Consider the following 21,681-nt stretch of genomic DNA (forward strand, 5'->3'; position numbering starts at 1 on the left):
CCCAGATTTTCTGAATGTGAAACCCTGGGGAGAGGGCTTAGCAGTTTGTGTTTAAGCAAACCTTGCTTATGATTTTGATGTATGCTAAAGTCTGATCATCACCACTTTAGGAAATAATGAAGAACTTATGTTGTTTTTTACTACTTGCCAAAGACTACTAATTGTACCAACTGAATATCTGAATTTGTCAACATTATCCTGTTAAAACAAACTTTATATGGTCATCTTCATTTTTAAAATTGATAGTTATTAATAATAATTTAACTTTAACTAATTCAGAGGTTTTTTGTGTGTGTATGTATATATATATATGCATTTATGTACATAGACACAAATATATACATACATACATATGTATGTATATTTTTTTCAAAGATTTATTTATTTATGCATACAGAACTGGGGTACAGGCCAGAGATGCAGGGGCGGTGAGAGGATTCACCGGAGACAGAGTGGGGAGCAGAACAGGCAGATGGACGAAGTACACTGCTGAGAGGAACAGCAGGCGGGTCAGGAGAGGTCTGCTGTGCCATGTGGATCACCTCCAGGGTGGGGATCAAACTCATGCTGAAGTGACTTTAGCTTCTTAGTGCTCTTTAACCTGCTATGCCACCAGGGAGGGCCCATATGTATAATTTTTAACACCACCAATATCTAAAGATAGGATTACCAGATTTTGTCTTGGTGTCTATAAAGAAACTTTATTGCCAAAATTTAAAAAAGTTCATCCATCTTTCTGACTTGAAATTTTTGTCTTAAAAGCATTTTTTCCACATACTACATTAAGCGCAACATGTCTAGGAGTACTGTAAAAAACTTCAGTCTGTTCCTCTTTCCAGTTAATAACACCATCCTATCCTCACATAACCAAGTCAAAGTTCATTCACTCAGATGTTCAAATGTCTCAAGCAAAACTACTGTCTTTCTTCCTAGTTGTTACCACTATGTTCCAGGCATCCTTCCTTTCATCCAGATTTTTTGACAGTTGCTAATCTTTTCACCTCCACATTAGAAATGTCTTTCAAAGATTGCAAACTGGTTGTTTTATTTCCCTGCTTAAAATTCTATAGTATTTTTACCATTAGCCTGATGAAAAACTCCGGATTTTTGTAAGATGTGACTTATAAGGTCCTTGATAACTTGTTTTATCTTTGTGCCTCTTTTTTACTTCACATTCCCTACCTTAGCAATACCACTTTTTCAGTTCCTTGTGATATATTCATTCTCACTTTTATTTTTTTTTACAGATTTATTTATTTATACACACAGAACTGGGGTACAGGCCAGAGATGCAGGGGCAGTGAGGGATTCACTGGAAACAAAGTGGAGAGAAGAATAGGCAGATTGATGAAGTACAATGCTGAGGGGAGCAGCAGTTGGTCAAGAGAGGTCTGCCACACCATGGAGGTCACCCCCCATTGGCCGGGGATCTAACTCCTGCTGAAGTGGCTGCAGCTAGCTTCATAGTGCTGAATTTTTAACCCACTGTACCACCAGGAGGGCCCCTCATTCTCACTTTAAATATTTTTGTTTATAATGTTTTGACTTTGAACCTATTTTTTTCTGAATTTTGACTTGTAATTACTTTTTATTTTTTCTTTATAATTAAGGTTAAGTATTACTTCTTTAGAGAAATATGCCTTGGTGTCTTATTGCATTTTGTTTAAGATTTTATTTATTTATACATGTAAGAACTGGGGTATAGGCCAGAGGTGCAGTGGTGAGAGGATTCACCAGAGACAGAAGGGGAGAACAGGCAGGTGGACTAAAATGCACTGTGAGGGGAGCAGCAGGAGACAGGGAAGGTCTGCTGTGCCATGTGGGTCAGCACCCTGACTGGGGATGGAACTCATGTGCAGTGGCTGTGACTAGCTCCATGATTGTGCTTAACCAGGGAGAGCCCTCACTGCATTTTGATTTTCGCTTCATGGACTTGAATATATAGTTCTTTCCCCAAATTTGGTACATTTTCCTCTGTTTGCTTGATGAAGCTTTCTGTTATCTCTCTTTCCTTTCTGTGATACCTATTATTTATGTTGTCTTTCTGAATGTAGTTCTGATAGTTCTTGAAGTATTTATTTCTTCTTTTTTCTTTTTACTTTGTATTTGTCTCTTTTTTTCTACCTGGTTCCTTTGTGCGTTACTGTGGTCACTAATTTGACCCTCCATTTGTTCTCTTCTGCTTCCATGGCTTTCTCTAGAATTATTTTTATCTTATCTATTGAGTTTTTTTTTTTTACATTCATAATCTGTTATTATTAAAAGCCTCAATTTTTATTTCTGTTCATTAATTTTATTACTTAGTTCATTCATTTGCTTTTGTAAATTTTATTATATCTCTGATTAGGTTTTCTTTTATCGTTTTAGTTTATCTTTTTGTTTTTTCCTTTATTGTTTTTATTTTCTTCATTAGCAATTTGGGAGATAAAATATTCCTTCTTTTTATAGTTGGATTCTGGAGAATTATTCTCTTATAATATTATGTTACCTCGAGAAGTCACATTTCCATGTGTTATCTTATTTTTTGTCTTCCCATTTTGCTGGGAAGTTATTTTAACATTTGTTTTGTTTTGTTTAACAGCTGTAGCCATAAATTAAAGAGTTGGGCTACTTTTACTTTTCCAGCAGATGGTGCTGTCATTTTATTTGCTTTTAGTGATTTGCCCTTTGCTGACTTCTGTAGATGCTGAGATCTGATTTTACAGTTGCTGATTCCACATGTAGGGAAGTATTCAACTCTTGAGTGCAGATGTGCTGGGTAGAGGTGTTTTCCTCTGTAAATGTCCTTTCTCCCTGAGGTTCCAGATACGAGAACACTACAATCTGTACACTATTAGTGCACATCAGAAATTGATGTAAGTCCTGAAGTGTGAGGAAGAGAAGAAGTGCAGTTCTCTGTACTGTCTTTGTTCATTTTATGAGGTCTGGGCTTCTGGGGAACATTCCAGCTCCTGTGCAGCTGTTCCACTTAGTCAGTGTCTATGCCTCTAGACCATTCAGCTCTCCCTTCGCAGTACCCCTGCCTGAGCCAAGAGCCTTTCTGTCTATACCACCCTGTCCTCAGACTACAACCTCCTGTACAATGAAATGTGACTTTTTTCTTTCGCAGTTTGTCTGAAATCTGTGGGCTATTGCTGTTTTCCCCAACCCACAGGCCCCTCTGGATATAGTGTCCCTGTGGTGAACTGTTAGATGATTTTCTCAGGAGTGAAGCATGGAACCTCTTTTGTTCCCCTTTTGGTCACCAATCCATTTTATAATTTGTAATTACTTGTCATGCCTGACTGATGGCTCTGGAAGATGACTCAACTGTAATAACAACAACAACAACCAGGGCAGGCAGGACTGAAGAGAGTACACCCAAAGTCATCTGGCTGTGTGATGTAGCACATAGAACTGGCTAGAAGTGAACAGCCCTCAACCTAAACAGAAAATTTTGGCATGTGACCTGTGAGGGACAAAAGCCACTGTTTTCCTCATATCTGCCCACCTGTTCCCCAAAAACCTCATAGGCACTACACTTAGTACATTTTAATTTTAATTATTTGTTAAATCCTTAGGCATTAAACTCTGTGAAATAAGTAACCCTACTATCTTGATTGCTGTTTTGAGCTTTTCAAGAATGGAATGAACATTTAAGGGAACTTATGTTGGTCATTGTGAGTGGTAGTCATATGTAGCTTAAATATATGTAGCTTAAATATGTGTAACTAAAATAGGGAACCAATAGACAGTATTAAGTCCTTTCCAATAAGGAATTTTTCCTCCAAATAGTCAAATACACACCCCTATACACACATATGTACACATATGTACATGTGTCAATATATAAAACTTTAAAAAGACTCAATAAGTTAATTAAAAGAGTTTCACCTAATTTAAAATAATTGAATATTTGAAGATTACTGGCATATAGAGAACCTAAGAAATATTCCTAATTTATTATTTATTTAGTTATAAATTGATATTTTTATAGTTTCAGGTATATAACAGTTTTTCAATATTTTTACACAGTGCATAATGACCACCTCAGGAAGTCTGGGGTTATAATATCCTATACATAGTTTCAAAGAGAGATTTCTAAGTTAAAGCATTATTTCTGGAGTTATTAATTTAATGTTATGTTTGTGTCTCTTATAGGTGAAATGAATCAGAAGTATAAGGAGTTGAAAAAAAGGGAGGAAAATATGGACAGTAAGTAATCATAGATATGAAAATTTATACCAAATCAGAGATCTTATTTAAGGAAGATGTATAACTAACAATAAATGTCTAAGTGTGAACATTCAAAGCATGTGCCTTGAAGAATTACTGAATAGCCATCATAGCTTAGGGATGAGTAGAGAATTAGGAAAATGTTTCATATATGTGTATGCATGTACTAGTGCTTGCATGTGGGGAACCATTTCCAAAGTTAGTATTTATGTTCATAGTCTGGATGAATGCCTGTACAACAGTTATTGATTGAATGTTCTCATTTACATGCTTTACTATGTTCATCTTAAATATCTTCTCCCTCCTGTTAGCTTTTCATAGTACTTATTACTTAGTAGTTCTTATATTCTATCTTGTTACTTGGTTCTATCAGTAACTGTACTTTAGTAGCTTCTTAAGGCTGCAGCTTTTCATTTACTTTTTTAAAAATCTTAACTTGATTTTATAGACAGATCTTTTACTCCATATGCTTGTACATTTAGAAATCTTTCAAAATTAATGAATATTATCTACTACTGGTGTCCTTCTTAAATGTCATTTCATTAGAATCTGAAGTTTTATAGGTTGCTGTTAATTGTTTATCTCCCACGAGACAACTACTAAAAGTTATCAGTTAATTGTTCCATGCTAATGGTATATTTAACGGTAAGTTTTTACTTTTGGAAAATCTGCAGAGATACTTTTAAGAATGTAAATGAGAGCAGTTTATGTGCTGAGTTCTATATTGAACAAGAAAAAGAAAGACTTTTTAGAATATTTATTGATAATATGATAATAAGAATAAACAACTAAATGAATTTAGTTGAGCTTAATGAAGTGTTATAAGAAACATGTTGACTTTTAGATAAAATAGCTGATTAGTAAGATTTACAGAAGATTGGCTAATTAATATTTATGGATCTATCAAGTAGGTGTTGTTTGAAATAGGTTCTTTTTTTTAATTTCCATTTTATCAACTGTTATTCTGAGCCCATACTTAACAAAATTTTAGTTTACTTATGTTAATGTCATTACAGTCTTCAAATTTTTGAAAGAAGTGTACTTATTGAATAACTACCCTTATGTTAATTTAAAAAAAAGCAATGGTAGTTTAAATTTCACTTTAATTTTCTAAAAAGTGTGCTTACACCCTAAAAATCAGAGTTTGTGCAGTACTAATTGTATCAACAATAGTCTCTCATCATATTTTTCAATCTGCAGCTTTTATCGAGACTTTTGAGGAAACTAAGAATCAGGAACTGGAAAGGAAAGCACAGATAGAAGCCAGCATTGTCTCGCTTTTGGAGCATTGCAGTCGGGTAAGAGCCCCGTGTCTGTGGGTGAGGGGAGGATTCTTATTATTTGTACTGACCTTTATAAATACAACTTAGAAAACATAATGGTTCACTCATTTAAATTTTTTCCTTTAAATTCCTCATTTTGTTTAAGCTATTTAGTTTTATCTCAGCAAAATTCAGCTAATTGGGACAAGAAGGAAAAGGATGAGAAATTGAATAACAATATTCAGCACTACATGAGGAATTTCTTCAGTTTTTATTAAGATTTTATTTCATTATTAATTTATACTTATAAAAGTAACATCTGTACCAATAACTTCAAAATACAGATATTATATTAGAAAATATACTTTCATATTTTCATACTGTAACATAACATAATTTCATACTGTAATTTGTACATGAAAGGGGATTCTTTTAAGAATCAATAAGAGTGTAGGATATATATTGAGTGTCTTGAGTCACCCAATGTTTTTTGAGCTACTAATGTTGGTGTACCATATGTTAAAAAAACACATTATTCCCTTTCAATATTCAAAGAGTTTAAGATTCCAATCATTACTGAAAATAATGTAGTTGATTTTTTTTTTCTGTGGTGAAATAAAAGCAAATGAAAAAGGAAAAAGTTCTGAATTTTAACTTAACATCTCTTTATTGAGAAAAACCTAACTTTGAATCTCATTGTTCCCAACAATGAATGATATACTTCAAAAAAAAAGAATACCTGTTCAAAACAACCCATCCTTTAACAGTATATTCCAAGAGTTTAGTGGACAGTCAAATTGATGGAGTTGTTTTTTTTTTCCATTTTTATTTTATACAAATACAGAATTTAAATCGTATGAAGCAGATATCCTCTATCACCAATCAGGAGCTGAAAATGATGCAGGATGACCTCAACTTTAAATCTAATGAGATGCAGAAGTCACAAAGTACAGCTAGGAATTTGACATCTGGTGAGAAAACAACTGAGATTTTAATATCTTTTTTTTTTCCATTCTAAGTTATTTCTATTACTTACTACTACTTACTTCTATTACTTATTCTATTACTTCTAAGTTTTTTGTATTCCAAGTTATTTTTAAGATTGATTAAAGTAATTCTTTTTGGTGTTTTAAAAGACTGGGGATATAATTTATGGTCACCTATTGCACTAGTCATTGGTAGCTTCAGAAATTTTGTGTGACCTTTGCTTCAACTTAATAATGTTTCTTTTGGGTAATCTTGTTAAATGCTTGTTCCATGCCTGTGCTCTAGCTTGGGTAAACAGACACGTAAAAAATATCTCCAGTTTGTTTTCTTAAGGAACTTTCAATTCTACCACTCCCCTCAGCAGTGTATTTCAGTCAGTCTGCCTGTTCTCTCCACTCTGTCTCTGGTGAATCCTCTCATTGCCACTCCCCACCCCATCCACCTCTGAACTGTACCCCAGGTCTTGTATGCATAGATAAATAAATATTAAATTTAAAAAAAAAAAACAAATATACAAAATCAGACTTAAGGAGCCTAGGATAAAATCATGTAAAATTTTCTATAGAACCTTTGTTTTTTTTGTGCTGATGGATTCTAATTATGGGTGTTCTTTTTTTTTTTTTTAAGATTTATTTATTTGTGCATACAGAACTGGGGTACAGGACAGAGGCTCAGGGGCGGTGAGAGGCTTCACCAGAGACAGAGTGGGGAACAGAACAGGCAGATCGACGAAGTACACTGCTGAGGGGAGCAGCGGGCGGGTCAGGAGAGGTCTGCCGCGCCATGTGGATCACTTCTGTGACAGGCCGGGGTTGAACTCTTGCTGAAGTGGCTTTAGCTTCTTGATGCTGCCTTTACCCGCGCACCACCAGGGAGGGCTCGTCCATCTTACTTTTAAGAATGTAGTATGGTAATGTTAATCAATTACATATTGTTGTGCAACATATTTAATGTTCTGTCTTGCAGAACTAAAATGTATATTCCATTGAACAACACCCAATGTCCACCTCATTAAGACATTGGTAACTGCATTACTTTGTTTTTGTGAGTTTGAGTACTTCAGATATGTCATACAAATAGAATTAAATAGTATTCATCTTCTTGTGAATGTTTTATTTCACTTACATTGTTTTCAAGTTTTATCTGTGTCATAAAAGGCTTCCTTTAATACTGGACAATATTCCATTATTTGCCCATGTGATAATTTATTTGTTGGTGTACATTCAGGTTGTTTTCCCCTTTCAGTTACTGTAAATAATGCTGCAGTAAATACAAGTGCACAAGTATCTTTTTTTTTAAGACCGTATTTTCAACTCTTTTGGATATATAAGACTAAGGACGTTTACATCTTTTTTAAAAACATATATAAGCTAAAGAACTTTGTTTAATTAGTCCATCTAGGAAATCTCTGTTTTGTATTCAATTTTTTTTTTTTAAAGATTTATTTATTGGTGCATACAGAGCTGGGGTATAGGCCAGAGGCCCAGGGGCAGCGAGAGGCTTCACCAGAGACAGAGTGGGGAGCAGAACAGGCATATCTATGAAGTACACTGCTGAGGGTAGCAGCGGGCGGGTCAGGAGAGGTCTGCCACGCCATGTGGTCACCTCTGGGGCAGGCGGGAATCGAACTCATGCAGAAGTGGCTTTAGCTTCTCAGTGCTGCGCTTTAACCCGCTGAGCCATCAGGGAGGGCCTGTTTTGTATTCAAATTTTTAACTTATCTAAGATCAGTATTAATTCAACAAGTTTTGCCTCCTTTAGGTTATCTTGGCATAACTGCCAACATATTTTTTAAAGTCAAGTGAACTCAATAATCAGGACTTTATATTCCTTTCAGACTTTTCTTCTTTGGGTTTACTTTTCTTTTAAAAATGATGTTTTCTGCAGTTGTAGAGTTGATAAAGAATGAGAACTTGCTTCAGTGGAGCTGAAAATTCAGTTTATTACTATGATCAATATCTTATTGAAAAAATTTCCTTATTAAGTTTTAAATTTTCTGATTCTTACAATTAATTTCATTTACTCAGTTATTTCTAAAGATTAATTTAAACCAAGCATATAATTTATTTTTCCTCCTTCCTAACAACATCTGCCACAACAAATTTTTTGTGTCTAGAAATCATAATAAGTTTATAATATTCTTTTTTTAAACACTCAGAGATAATGAATTTTACATTCACCTTTTGTGAGCTGCCTCTCTTTACTATCTGTGGGGCGATGAAACTTATCTGATTTTCTTAGTGTACTCTATTTCTTAAGAGGGGAGGGTAAAAATTCTTAGATATTATGATTCATTGTCCTCCAAAGGGTCAATGTACATAGATACACAGATACACATTATAACTATAATATAAAAACTTCATAGGAGTGAGGCAATTGGAGAAAAATTGTCTACAAAGTCTCCTAAGGAAGAAATAAGAAAATAAAAGAGGTTTCAGAAACTGGTATACTACTTAGTAAAACAGCAAGGAACCTGTCAGCAATAGTTTTTATTTATATTTTTGGAAAGGAAACTCCAGGGGATAAACAAATGCGCTGATGGCAGAATATTTCAGAAGCATTTCCCTAGGTCAAAGTGGTTCCTTCTGAGATTTTGCTACTATGTACACACTGCTTGGTAAACTTTGCAACTTCACAGCATATCAGAAGGAACTAGTCTGCATCCTCTTCCTGTCTCTTCCCTTGGAGAAACTTTTAGCTTTTCATATGGACCTGCTGTTAAAGAAAGATAAACTTTACCCTATACCAACCAACAATTTTCTTCTACTCTCTAGAAGCATTTGTATAGCTCTTAATATATTTCCCTAATGAATCTTCTGGCTAAAGTTATAGTTACACTTATATAACTGTTTTCACTAAACAGTCAAGATCTACATTTCCCACGTAGACAATTGCAATACTGAAATCTCAGTGACTTGTTTTGCCTTTGATTCTTAACTGTTTTCAATTCTACTGGAGATATGAATCTAGCAAAATAAAATCCTCTCAACATTTAAGTATGTTTTTGAATAATAAGCTAATAAGTGAGTCTTAAGACTTTTAAAGGGATGAAAGAAATTATTCAAGGAATACTAGCTTATATACCAACTTTTAAATTTTTTGACTGCTAAATGCTTTTAAATCAATTTTGAAGCACTGTTTTGTCACCATCTTGGTGTAACCTTTCCGTAATCCTTCCAGTTTTATAGGTAGAAGAAGAAAGATTAATAGCATCATTGTATTTAATTTTCTATTAGAGAATTTGTACAGATTATAAAACTTAAGTCCAAGTGAAATTCTTCCAAGAAGAAACCAAGTTATTTACTCATTGCATGTGTGTATATATTAGGAAGACGTCCTGGTGTGAGAGAGACAAAGTGCTAAATTGTACTCACATTCTAAGGACTACTGAACTATATGTAAATTAGGTAGAGCTTAGGGAACACAGGTAAAACAGCAGTTAGAAGTTCAAAGAATACTGCATAAAGACTTCAGATGTTGCCACTCTAAGGGAGAAAAGTTTATAGTTTCAGTTCAGCAAAGTTTATAGCTCATTTATAATATATATCACCATTCTCCAAAGGCACACAGTAAAATCTAAAATCTCTACAAAATGTTAAAAACATTCATTATACTGTAAAAATTTATAAGACATGAATAGGAATATGTGTTTCAAGAGGAAAAGCATTCACCAGAGCCAACTTGAGGATATCCAGATGTTGAAATGAAATGGATTTAAACATTTATAAACATTTCAAGGCTTAAAAGGAAATAGTCATACATGAACAGATGTGAAATCCCATAGAGAAATGGATATTACAAAAAAGAATCAAATGAAATTTTTAGTGTTGAAAAGTATCACTAAAATGAAAAATTCAAGTTTCCCTGGTGGCTTAAGGGTTAAGTCTGAGCACTGTCACCTCTGTGGCCTGAGTTCAATCCCCTGCCAAGGAGTGAACCCAGCATGGTACAGCAGACCCCGCCTGTCTTGCTCTTTGCTCCCCTTAGCATTATATTTTCAGTAAATCTGTCTGTAGTGCTCTCCTCTCTGTCTGATAAATCCTCTCACCTCTCTCCTTCCAATATCCTGCACCTCAGCCTATACCTCAGTTCTTGTACAAATAAATACATCTTTAAAATGAAAAAAAAAAAGAAAAGTTCACTGAATGAATTTTAGTAGCATATTGAAACTGTAAAGAAAAAAAGGGGGGGGCAGTGAACTTACAGATTGCGCAATAGAAATTATCCAATCTGAAGAAGAAGGAAAAATGCACAGAAACAGATGAGTGGATCAGGAAGATATGATACATACACACTATAGCCTACTACTGAACTATTAAAAAAGATCAACTCTTGGCATTTCTGAGTGACAACATGAATAGAGCCGGAGGGGATTATGTTAAGCAAAATAAATCAGAAGAAGAAAGAAGTACTGGATGGTGTCACTTATGTGTGTAACATACAAAAAAATAAAAAGGACACCAGATAAAGCCAAATGAATAAACCCTATAAATATGACTATAGGACCGAGGCTACGGGAGGAGGAGGGGTGAGAGCAGAGTGTGGAGGTTGCACAGTGGACAATGGCAGTAGACATTAGGTGCTTCAGTGGTGGGTGTGACACAGTAACAACACCAAAGGGAGAGATACCCATCTGTCAAGCACAAACAATGTTCTGAACCAGTGTTACATCCATTTTTTTTTTTTTAAGATTTTATTTATTTGTGCATACAGAACTGGGATACAGGCCAGAGATGTGGAGGGTGAGAGAATTCACCAGAGACAGAGTGGAGTGCAGAGCAGGCAGATCAACGAAATACACTGCTGAGGGGAGCAGCGGGCGGGTCAGGAGAGGTCTGCCACGCCATGTGGTCACCTCCGGGGCAGGCGGGAATCGAACTCATGAGGAAGCGGCTTTAGATTCTCAGTGCTGTGCTTTAACCCACTGCGCCACCAGGGAGGGCCGTTACATCCATTTTTAAAAACAATGTAAAAATAAGATGACTTATTTTTATGATCAGGTCATAGAAAAATATACAATAAATTAAAAAAAAAAAAAAGCCTGAATCACCCAATAGACAATTTCATGCAGTTTCATGTTAGAAAGAGAGAGGAACAAAGGATGAGGGGAGTGGGAATGACAGTTTAAGAAATGACGACGAGGAGCCTTCTCTGGTAGCACAACAGGTTGGAGCACAGCGCTACAAAGCTAGCAGCAGCTGCTTCAGCACAAGTGCAGTCCCCAGCCAGGGAGGGGCCCATATGGCACATACAACTTATCCCTTGCCTGCTGCTCTCTTTAGCAGTGTACTTAGTCAGTCTGCCTGCAGTGTTCCCCATTCTGCTTATGGTGAATCCTCTCATCACGCCTACACCTCTGGCCTGTACCCCAGTTCTGTATGCATAAATAAATAAATCTTTGAAAATAAAAAGAATGATGAGAAATTCCACATTTTGATTTTGATGAAAACCTTAATTTTACACATCCATAAGGCCCACTGAACCCCAACAGTGTTAATATAAAAATCCCACACTTAAGCTCATCATAGTCAAAATGCTGAAATGCAATAATGGAGAGAAAATAATGAAAGGAGCCTGAGTAAAATAATATATATATTGGGAACACACCCTGCTACTTTTTATCAGAAAAGTTAACTTGAATTTTGAATTTCACAACAAAATGTTATTTTAATATATAAAAACTTTTTACAACTAAATCTCTTAAGTTATAAAAGGAAGATGTCCATGTTTGGCTTTTGAATTCAGGAATGCTTGTTTCCCTGGCTTAAAATAGAGGGACAGTGAAGGCAACAATGTTGTATTATGGAAATCTTTTCTTCTCTATGTCTGTTATCTACATGTAAGTCACTATAGTGTATAAGATGATTACCATGGCTAACCCTTGAAACACAGAAGAAAATTGCCAATGCAGTTTAAGTTCAGATTGCTTCATCTGGATATTTAGGTTGTGTATTTCATTTCCCTTTAAGTATCTGTTTAAGTTATCTCTAACTGGGTTTTACTTATAAAATGAATTTTACTAGAAGGAAAGCAAACCCATGAATGATTCTTGGGGAAATGAACCTGAAGTAGAAAAATTGGGAAATTGGTGTTGTTTTGTTCCCCCTTAACACACTGTTGCTTATGGAGGCATTATTTTGGACATAAAGTAACATTTGCTATCTTAAAAATGAGCCTTTCATGATGATGATGATAATACCATTTAGCACCAACGTTCGGACTTACATTGAAAGCATGCAAACCTGGCAAAAATCACAGTTTGACTCAACCACAGAGTACCAACAGTGGGTATTTACAAGAAGGAAATGGGGAGATATTAAAGAAAGTAAAGAGTTTCTAAGGTCACGAATGGCCATCCACCCTGCTCCAGAAAGTGTCCAGCATCAGGTAGCCCAAACCAAAAACTGCTTATGAAAGATGGTATTGTCACTCTGCTGAGAAAACCTGGAGCTGCTGGCATACCAAGAAGCTGTGGACCAGGACCCAACTCATGGTGGCAGCTGGAAGTAGTCACAGCAGCCAGCAGCAGCCATCCTGGAGGCTAGGCCAGGCCAGGCAGCACCAGAGGCAACAGCAGCAGAGCTCTCTGGGTGGCAGCAACACAGGCCAGCACCATGGGTCAGGCAACTGCAGACAGCTCTTAAAGGTGGAACAAGCCTGTGGCAAGGATCAGGGGCTGGTGGCCGTCAGGAGGTGGTGCCAGAGGATCAGACAGAGGCAGGCAGCTCTTAAAGGCTATGCCAGTGGTGCCTGAGACAGGAGTGGCCATCAGGAGGTGGTACCAGCCACACTAGAGGCAGGCGCAACGACAGTGGACAATTTGAAGCAAAGAGTTGGCCACCAGAAGTCAAGGTTGTTCAAGGACAGAGTGTTAAATGAGTTGGAGATCTGAATATAGGAACATATGGTCTGAGGGGAGAGTCCCCAAATCTGTTTGCCACCTGGGCTGTAACGGGCTTTCAGGGTTCCTTCTTTCTTCTTCTTACTACTGACAGGTATGGGTTTCAAACCTGATTGGTTTCATCAAAGCTGGCTGGGATTTTAAAATCCAAGCCCCAGTGCTCTGTGAAATCCTACCTGTGCTGGAATCAGCCACCTCACATCTTGTGTGGCAGGAGGCACAGCAGGTGCAGGGGAGCCAGGTACACTCTGCTATCCTTGGATGCTAAAGGGGGCTGCAGCTCTGCACCTCCAAACCAGGAGCCTTGGAAATTGTCTCACATTCTAACCTGGGGGAAATTTCCTTTCTAATCTTCAGTTTCCTCACACAACATTTACCTGCCAGGACACTTATGAAAAGTATATCAAACAACATAAATTATACATACTCAGTAAGATAGGTTCCCTATTTTATCTTTCTCTCCTTTAAAAAAAAGACATTTTAAAATCAGAATCACAAAATTTGTAAAAAAAAAAAAAAAGGGGGGGAGGGGAAGGTAGGTAGTATTTTGTGTGTGTATGTGTGAAAGGAATTTCTTACAAACTTTTTTTTTAAGATTTATGTATTTATGCATACAAGAACTAGGGTACAGGTCAGAGGTGCAGGGGCTAAGAAGATTCACCAGAGACAGAGTGGGGAGCAGAACAGGAGATTGACTGAAATACACTGCTGAGGGGAGCAGCAGGCGGGTCAGGAGAGGTCTGCTGCACCATGTGGGTCAGCTCCCTACCAGGCATGGAACTCGTGCCGTAGTAGCTGCAGATAGGCACTGCGCTTTAATGTGTTATGCCACCAGAAAGGCCCAAAGTAGTTTTCTAATTATAAATGTAATTCAAATGTTTATAAAGGATTTGGGAGATATAAAAAAAGTATAAATAAGAAAAGGTAGAATATTTATAACCCCAGACTTAAGGGGTTATATTTATAACTAAAGAGTGTATTACTGTCAAAATTTTGGTATTTATCATTCTAGTCTTTTTCTGTATTCTAGCCCACTTGTACTGTTTTCTCTGCCAGCTATCACTATTCCCTTTCAAAGCTTTCATAGCCAAATTCTTAAAACTATGCTTTCACTCCCTGTCTGTTAAATCTGCATTCATAGCAACAATTGTACTCTTAGCAGCTACATTCAGATCTTTCTGGTCAGTAAACCCAACACGTATTATGGATTTCCTGAAATTTACTTATGCCATTTAAAATTCACTGATAGGGAAGGGAAGAACTCAGGGGATTGTGGTGATGGTACGTGAGTGTATTGGTGATGCGAATTCCACAGGGACTATAACTGAGATGAAAAAGCATGCATTGTACAAAAATGAAGAATGATATGAAAATATATAAAATTTTTACAGAAGAATAAAACATAAAGAAAAAGAAATAAAAACAAAATTCACTGATAACTTGCTGTAGCCCTTAGAATAAAATACCAACTCCCTATCTTGACTTAAAAGAGTTTTCCTGAATTGAAATCCTTCTAACTTTCTATCTCTAACTACCACTCCTTTTGAACTTTGGGCTGCAGTATAGTGAACATCTATTATTTGATTAAAGATATGCTTTCTCACCTTTAGACTTTACACATATTGTTTTCCCTAAAACACTTTTACTTTCTCCTTTATTTGGCTAATTCCTAATCTTTACAACCTCAGAATACATATTTTTATACAGATTTTTCTTGACTAATATGACATCTTCTATGATATCCTGCATTATTATTTTCATAGCAGTTACGTAATTTATTATAAATTCTTGCCTTGGTGCCTTTTTCTTTTTTCTGAATTTTTGTGTTTTATGTTGATGATTTTGGTATTTTCTATGGTCCCCAAACATAGTGCTGAAGTCCTAAACTCAGGAAGGCTGTAATGTGCCTTATGGAGTAAAAATTTGTTAGCTAAGCTTCAATCAGACGTAACTTACATTACTGTTGGCCATTCATTCAGTGTTAAGTAGTCATCAATAAATATTAAATAAGGTATCTTTAAACAAAAACACATAAAGCATAATTATGTATTAGTAGATGAAAATGTTCTTACCAGAGGTCCACAGGACACCCCCCCTCCAACCCTGATTTTCCTCTAGGAGCAATAGTTCAATATTTGCTAACTTAGTGTTCACATTAACTTTATAAAACATAACTACCAAAAATTATGAAAACTGACTGTATAAATAAATTATGTTCAAAAATAAATATGTAATACATGTCATTAACTTACTTTCCCCCATATACCTATCATATATCAATACAAATAACAGATGTTTGTCTCTCATTAGATGTTATGTAATTAAGAAAAAAATTATGTGTTTCCTAAATATTGTATGAGCAACATTAGACAAGTATGGATAATATACATCAGTTATGTTGATGCCCTGGGGGATGAGGATTTTTTTAAATATATCTTTGCAGTCTTTCACTAGTTCCACAGAACATATATTTCTTTTGCAAATACTCTTATAAGACATGAGTTGTTTTTTTTTTTAAGATTTATTTATTTATGCATACAGAACTGGGGTACAGGCCAGAAGTGTAGGGGTGGTGAAAGGATTCACCAGAGACAGAGTGGGAAGCAGAACAGGCTGACTGACGAAGTACACGGCGGGTCAGGAGAGGTCTGCTGCACCATGTGGGTCACCTCCAGGGCTGGGAATGGAACTCATGTGGAAGTGGCTTTAGCTTCTTTAGTGCTGTGCTTTAACCCACTGCGCCACCAGGGAGGGCACTAAGACATAAGTTTTGACGAATATATTGCATTTCCCTATGTAAAAGGAATAAAGTTTTCACTAATTTCCTGTGTTTAACTGTTCCTGTGTTCAGATAGTCAACGTCTGCAATTGGATCTACAGAAAATGGAGCTTCTGGAAAGTAAAATGACTGAGGAACAACAGTCTTTAAAAAACAAAATTAAGCAAATGACAGCTGATCTGGAGACATACAGTGATTTGCCAGGTTTAAAATCATCTGGTGAAGAAAAGAAAAAAGTAAGTACTAACAATATCATAAAAAATTGCAATTCAAAGTAGCTTTTTTGTGATCAAATTCAATATATGCTTATGGAATTTATTATTTTTATTTGGTTATTTGATATATAAGCTAAAAAATTTTAAAATGCCTACATTTTAGTAACATTCCTACAAACTAGTTGGAATTTTGACTTGAGTTTTAAAAGGCAAAAATTGAAAAACAAGGAATAGAGCATTGCAACAAATGGGACATTTGCTAAATACTGGTCTGATTATTACCTACTTATGACTGGTGAGTGGCTTTCCATTGTCATTAATTTAAAGGAAATTTGGTAGGATAAGGAAATTTGGTAACAGTAAGGCAGCATTACTTTTAATACAGCTAAAACTAACTTAGTTTATTATAGTCTAAACGATTGCTTCACAGATTTTATCGTATTTATAATATTGGTGGAATTTGATCAAAATATCTCTGAAAATATTTAAATCGATTATAATTTATTTGGTTTGCCAGATATTTGCTATGCCCTGTTATTTACTTCTTTTTGGCTCTATCTAGAAACTACATCAGGAGAGAGCAATATTATCAACCCACAGAAATGCCTATAAGAAAATAATGGAGAAGCTAAACATAGAATATGAGACACTAAAAACACAATTGCAAGAAAATGAGACACATTCTCAGGTAAAAAAAAAAAAAAGACTGATATTCATTTCTAATTTCAGACTTTCTATTCTAAAAACAATCCTTTTTTTTTTTTTTAATATTCTATTTACCTTCTAGAAGCTAGCTGTGAAAAGAGCCAATTCAGTCTTCAAGAATGAATTTTACTCCTGCTTGTTACCTCAAGCCTGTGGTCTATACTGTACTGGGCACTGTCTGGGCACAGCTAATATGATAATAACCTTAGAAATTTTCCAAAGTAGGGCCCTCCCTGGTAGTGCAGCGGGTTAAAGCACAGCACTAAGAAGCTAAAGCCACCTCATCATCAGTTCGATCCCTGCCTGCCCCGGAAGTGATCCACAACGCGTGGCAGACCTCTCCTGACCAACCTGCTGATCCCCTCAGCAATGTACTTCGATGATCTGCCTGTTTTGCTACCCACTGGCCTATACCCCAGTTCTGCATGCATAAATAAATAAATCTTTAAAAAAAATTCCCAAAGTAAAATACTTTTCATACAGAATTTGCTAAGCCATAAAGAAAGAAAAGAAACCCTAATAACCAATATACCACTCAGGAGAAATTATTCTTATCATTTTGGGGAGGATTCTTCCAGCTCATATGCTTACTTTTTTTATATATCTGTATACACTATACAAATAGGTATACATTTATTTGTATATATTTATAGAAATATTGTGTTAGAAGCTTATTTTGCATTATTAACTATAAATCACACTTTACCTTATCAAAAATATTGATACATGTTAATATTTAATAAAATATCAATAAATATCAATTCAAATAATAGTTGACTCCATGGATATAGTATGATTTACTGAACTCTTTCCCTATGGGTAGACAATTAAGGTATTTCTAGTTTTAAAATTGTTCAAGTAATGCTACAAAGAGCAGTTCTACTTTGAATTTTTTAATTCATAGCTCAGGTTATTTACACAGGATGCAAAGCCAAGCATCTCACTGACCTTCCTGATAATATCGGCAGTCTTCTAGATTGAGAGTTCTGTCCGAAAGGGTACAGATGATGACTGTCTCTTGTTCACTTTTTCCCTAGCACGGTGCTAGTGGTTGTCAATAGGTGTTCAATAAATCTTTGTTGGAGGATTAAGTGAAGCAGCATATGTGTCATGTACAAAAGAAAGATGTACAAGATAAAGATTGGTTATCTTTTTCTAAAAAGGGGTGAAGTCTTATCAGTTTGTCACAACTACTAAATGCTTAGAAATCACTAATTTACATAATTCAAAATTATCAGTCATTTATTCTGTCACTACTTCATAACATACAAACCTAAATATAGACTTACAGTGGCAAAATTATCCTTAGATATTTAAAGATGAAATAGGTGCTAGAAAAGAAACCTAAGAAAAAGTTTATAAAGATATTGTCTTATATTATTCTTAGAAAAATATTGGTTTTGTTTTTTTTTAATGAAATATTGACTCTCCTATTGAACAGAAAACATTTACCATTTTCTTGGAGTCAGCCGGTGATTTTTCTTAATTTATTCCCATATGACGTGCTAATCATATTCTCAGCCACATGCACTAACATATGCTGAATTTATTACATAAGCCATAATATACTATTTTTCTCTTTAATTTGTTGCCTATTGTTTTTCCCAAATAATAAATCAAATCTTGATTTTTCTGTTTTTCATCCTTTTTCTTGAAAACTGGTTTTTGATATCTGTAAGTCATTTTCCATAACAAATTTTTTAAATGAATAATTGTTCTTTATCTGAAATCATTTAAACCTATTGACATTGGAACAAACTATAAAATTCCTAGAAGAAAATATAGGGATAAAGGCCCTTGACTTTGGTCTTGGCAGCAGTTTTTGGATATGGCACAAAAAGCATAATCAACAAAGGCAAAAGCAGATAAGTGGACCTAGGCCAAACTAAAAGATTTCTGAAGAGCAGAAGAAACAAATCAATATGTGGAAAGACAACCTACAGAATGGAATATCTGTAAATCATATATATGGTAAGGGGTTAATATCCAAAATCTATAAAGAATTCACTTTTTAAGTAATTTGTAGGAAAAAAATTTCAAAAATGAAATTATGCTTCATGATATCCTTAGCAAGGCACTAAAATAGACATATGTTAGAGAAGGAATTTGACCATCTGATCTGGTGTCGCCTTTATAGCATTATTCATGTAGTACTTGAGAGGTCTGCTGCATTATAAGAAGGCTGCTTCTTTGTATGAAACAAAGGGGGAAAAGTTGGGTACTTGACTTTGTAAAAGGTTATTAGAGATTTATTGTCAAAAAATGCTGACTGCTTCCTTAAGTTCTTCATAACTTCAAGGTCCTATCTGGGAGAGCAAGATCTGACTTAGTAGTGTTAACTCATAGCACATACAGTTCACATAATTAATTCATTCTGATTCATCTTAATATCTAGATTTATCTCTTTGAAGGAAACAATGGGATGGGTACAGCATTAAGACTGAACTGATGCCCTGAAAAGAAGTTTAACATGAAAGTAAAAAGAAGTATTAATGCTGATTCTGTTGTCAGATTTTAAAAACAATTGTGTTTTTTTTTTTTTTTCAGAAATGTAAAACAAAACATTAACGTTTCATTCATCAGACAGTCCTATGTTTAGGAAAAATTCTACGTGCATCTTAAAAAAGAAAGACCGTAACCCAGAGTTACAAGGTTAATTAAATCAGAAAAACAATTTAATTCTATAACAGTAAAATTGTCTTCTGAGGAAGCAACCATCAATATAATATCCACATTAGCTTCCTGTTGATGCAGAAATTATTGTAACAATGCCAGCTTTTTACCAGCCTGCTTATAATCTTCACACTGCAGCACTGTTCTTATCACAGCTTGTGGAATTAGACAGGAAATTTAGCCCTGGAAATAAGGAAGTTTCTCCTCTATAGCTGAACCTTTGACAGTGTTAGTCTATATATTATATTTGTGGTGTTAGACTTACAGATTTCAAGGAGAGATTCCCATCATGTTCTAAATTCTTTTAGGAAAGGGGAAAATTATAAATATCCCTTCAGTTGGCATGTTCATTGGCATAACACTAAATATTTTCCAGTTTAAGTAGACACATAGAGTAAAACCTATTGTTAAAGTCAGCATTGTATGTCTTAATGTATTTACTATTGTTTAATCTTTCCTAATTTTTTTGTCTGCTAGGGCTTTGTATCAATAAATTGCAAGGAGTTGATAAGATTTAAAATTAGTGGTTTTTTTCCCTTATTCTCTTTTAAAAAAGTGCATAATTGTTTTTAATATGGGCACTGGTTAACATTTTTCTTTTGTGTTTTTAGCTTACAAATTTGGAGAGAAAGTGGCAACACCATGAGCAAAATAATTTTGTGATGAAAGAATGTATCCTTTAAAAAGCTGCAAATGAACCTGAGTGATTTTTTTTTCCAAAATTCAATGATTAATTAAAATAAAATTTAATTTAAAGCACACTTACCTAGGACCTAATATGTACAAAACACTGAGCCAAACTGTGTGGGGAATATATGAGATCTGTGTTTTTATGTGTATGTGTGTGTGCACCCAAACAACTAATAGAAAGCAGACTGTATGAAATTGTAGTGTGACATAGTGAGTGTACAGTTTTTGCAGTTGGGAGATCTTTCTAATTTTAAATATTGACTCTATTACATATAGGTTGTGGACTTTGGACCATATCTGTAATTTATTTATGCCTCAATTTATCATCTCAAAAACAGTCAGTGTTTTCTTCTAATAGAGTTGTTGGTAGAATGATATGTAACCATATGTATACATATATATGTGTGTATGTGTGTGTGTGTGGGTATATATGTGTGTGTGTATATATATATATATAGAGAGAGAGAGAGATATGTATGTATGTATGTATACTATAGTTTTTTACAGTGCAATGCCTTGGATATCTGGATGGCTGGTGCAGATAAACTAAGGTCATAAGAAACTTGACCTTCAAGTTCGTCTGTGATACAGCCAATTCAGTTTCGTCTGATTTCACGAAGATGGTATTTATATTCCTTTGTGTGTGTGTGTGTGTGTGTTGTGAGATATCACAGAAGAAAGCAGATGCTGAGAACAGGTATCATGGAGTTACAAGGCATATTTTACTAAAAGTTGTTTCATAATCCTCTTTGACCTATCCTAGGACATCTTTATTTGGAGAACTAGAACTGGGGCCGTTGGTAGCATAGCTTCTCTAGGATGCTGCTGAACTTAAGCAGCTCAGTGAATTGTGGCTCCCCATTATACCCCCAGATGAGATAAGGACTCTATTCCCAGTATTCATCAACTTCGTTAAAATGTGGAAGACACTTCACAATGTACTAAAGTCCAGCACTGTAGTTTCATGCAACATAAAACAGCTGATTTTGAAATAGAGTTAAAAAGTCTTGGCTGAAATTCTGCATGATACTCTAGAGAACATGGTTTTGGTTGTTCTAAGATGACAATAATAGATGCACAAAATACTAGCTTAAAAAAAGGCCTTTTCTGGCCCTCCCTGGTGGCGCAGCGGGTTAAAGCACTGCACTAAGAAGCTTAAGCCAACTCCGCATGAGTTCAATACCTGCCTGCCCCGGAGGAGATCCACATGGCGAGGCAGACCTCTCCTGACCCGGCCGCTGCTCCCCACAGCAG

The 21,681-nt window shown here is 35.3% G+C and overlaps 1 protein-coding gene across 1 annotated transcript in view; it reads left to right on the forward strand.

Moving 5' to 3' along the window:
* Positions 1-21,681, forward strand: part of IFT74 (intraflagellar transport 74) — a 60,557-nt gene that overhangs the window by 37,657 nt on the left and 1,219 nt on the right. Inside the window, exons 14-19 of the mRNA XM_004677702.2 lie at positions 4,141-4,194; positions 5,416-5,513; positions 6,322-6,448; positions 16,217-16,380; positions 16,922-17,047; positions 20,349-20,409. Coding sequence (XP_004677759.1) covers positions 4,141-4,194; positions 5,416-5,513; positions 6,322-6,448; positions 16,217-16,380; positions 16,922-17,047; positions 20,349-20,409 — 630 coding nt within the window. The remainder of the gene's footprint in view (positions 1-4,140; positions 4,195-5,415; positions 5,514-6,321; positions 6,449-16,216; positions 16,381-16,921; positions 17,048-20,348; positions 20,410-21,681) is intronic.

This window comes from Condylura cristata, unplaced genomic scaffold (genome assembly GCF_000260355.1).
Source record: "Condylura cristata isolate star-nosed mole 26May11 unplaced genomic scaffold, ConCri1.0 scaffold00006, whole genome shotgun sequence".
Classification (NCBI taxonomy): domain Eukaryota; kingdom Metazoa; phylum Chordata; class Mammalia; order Eulipotyphla; family Talpidae; genus Condylura; species Condylura cristata.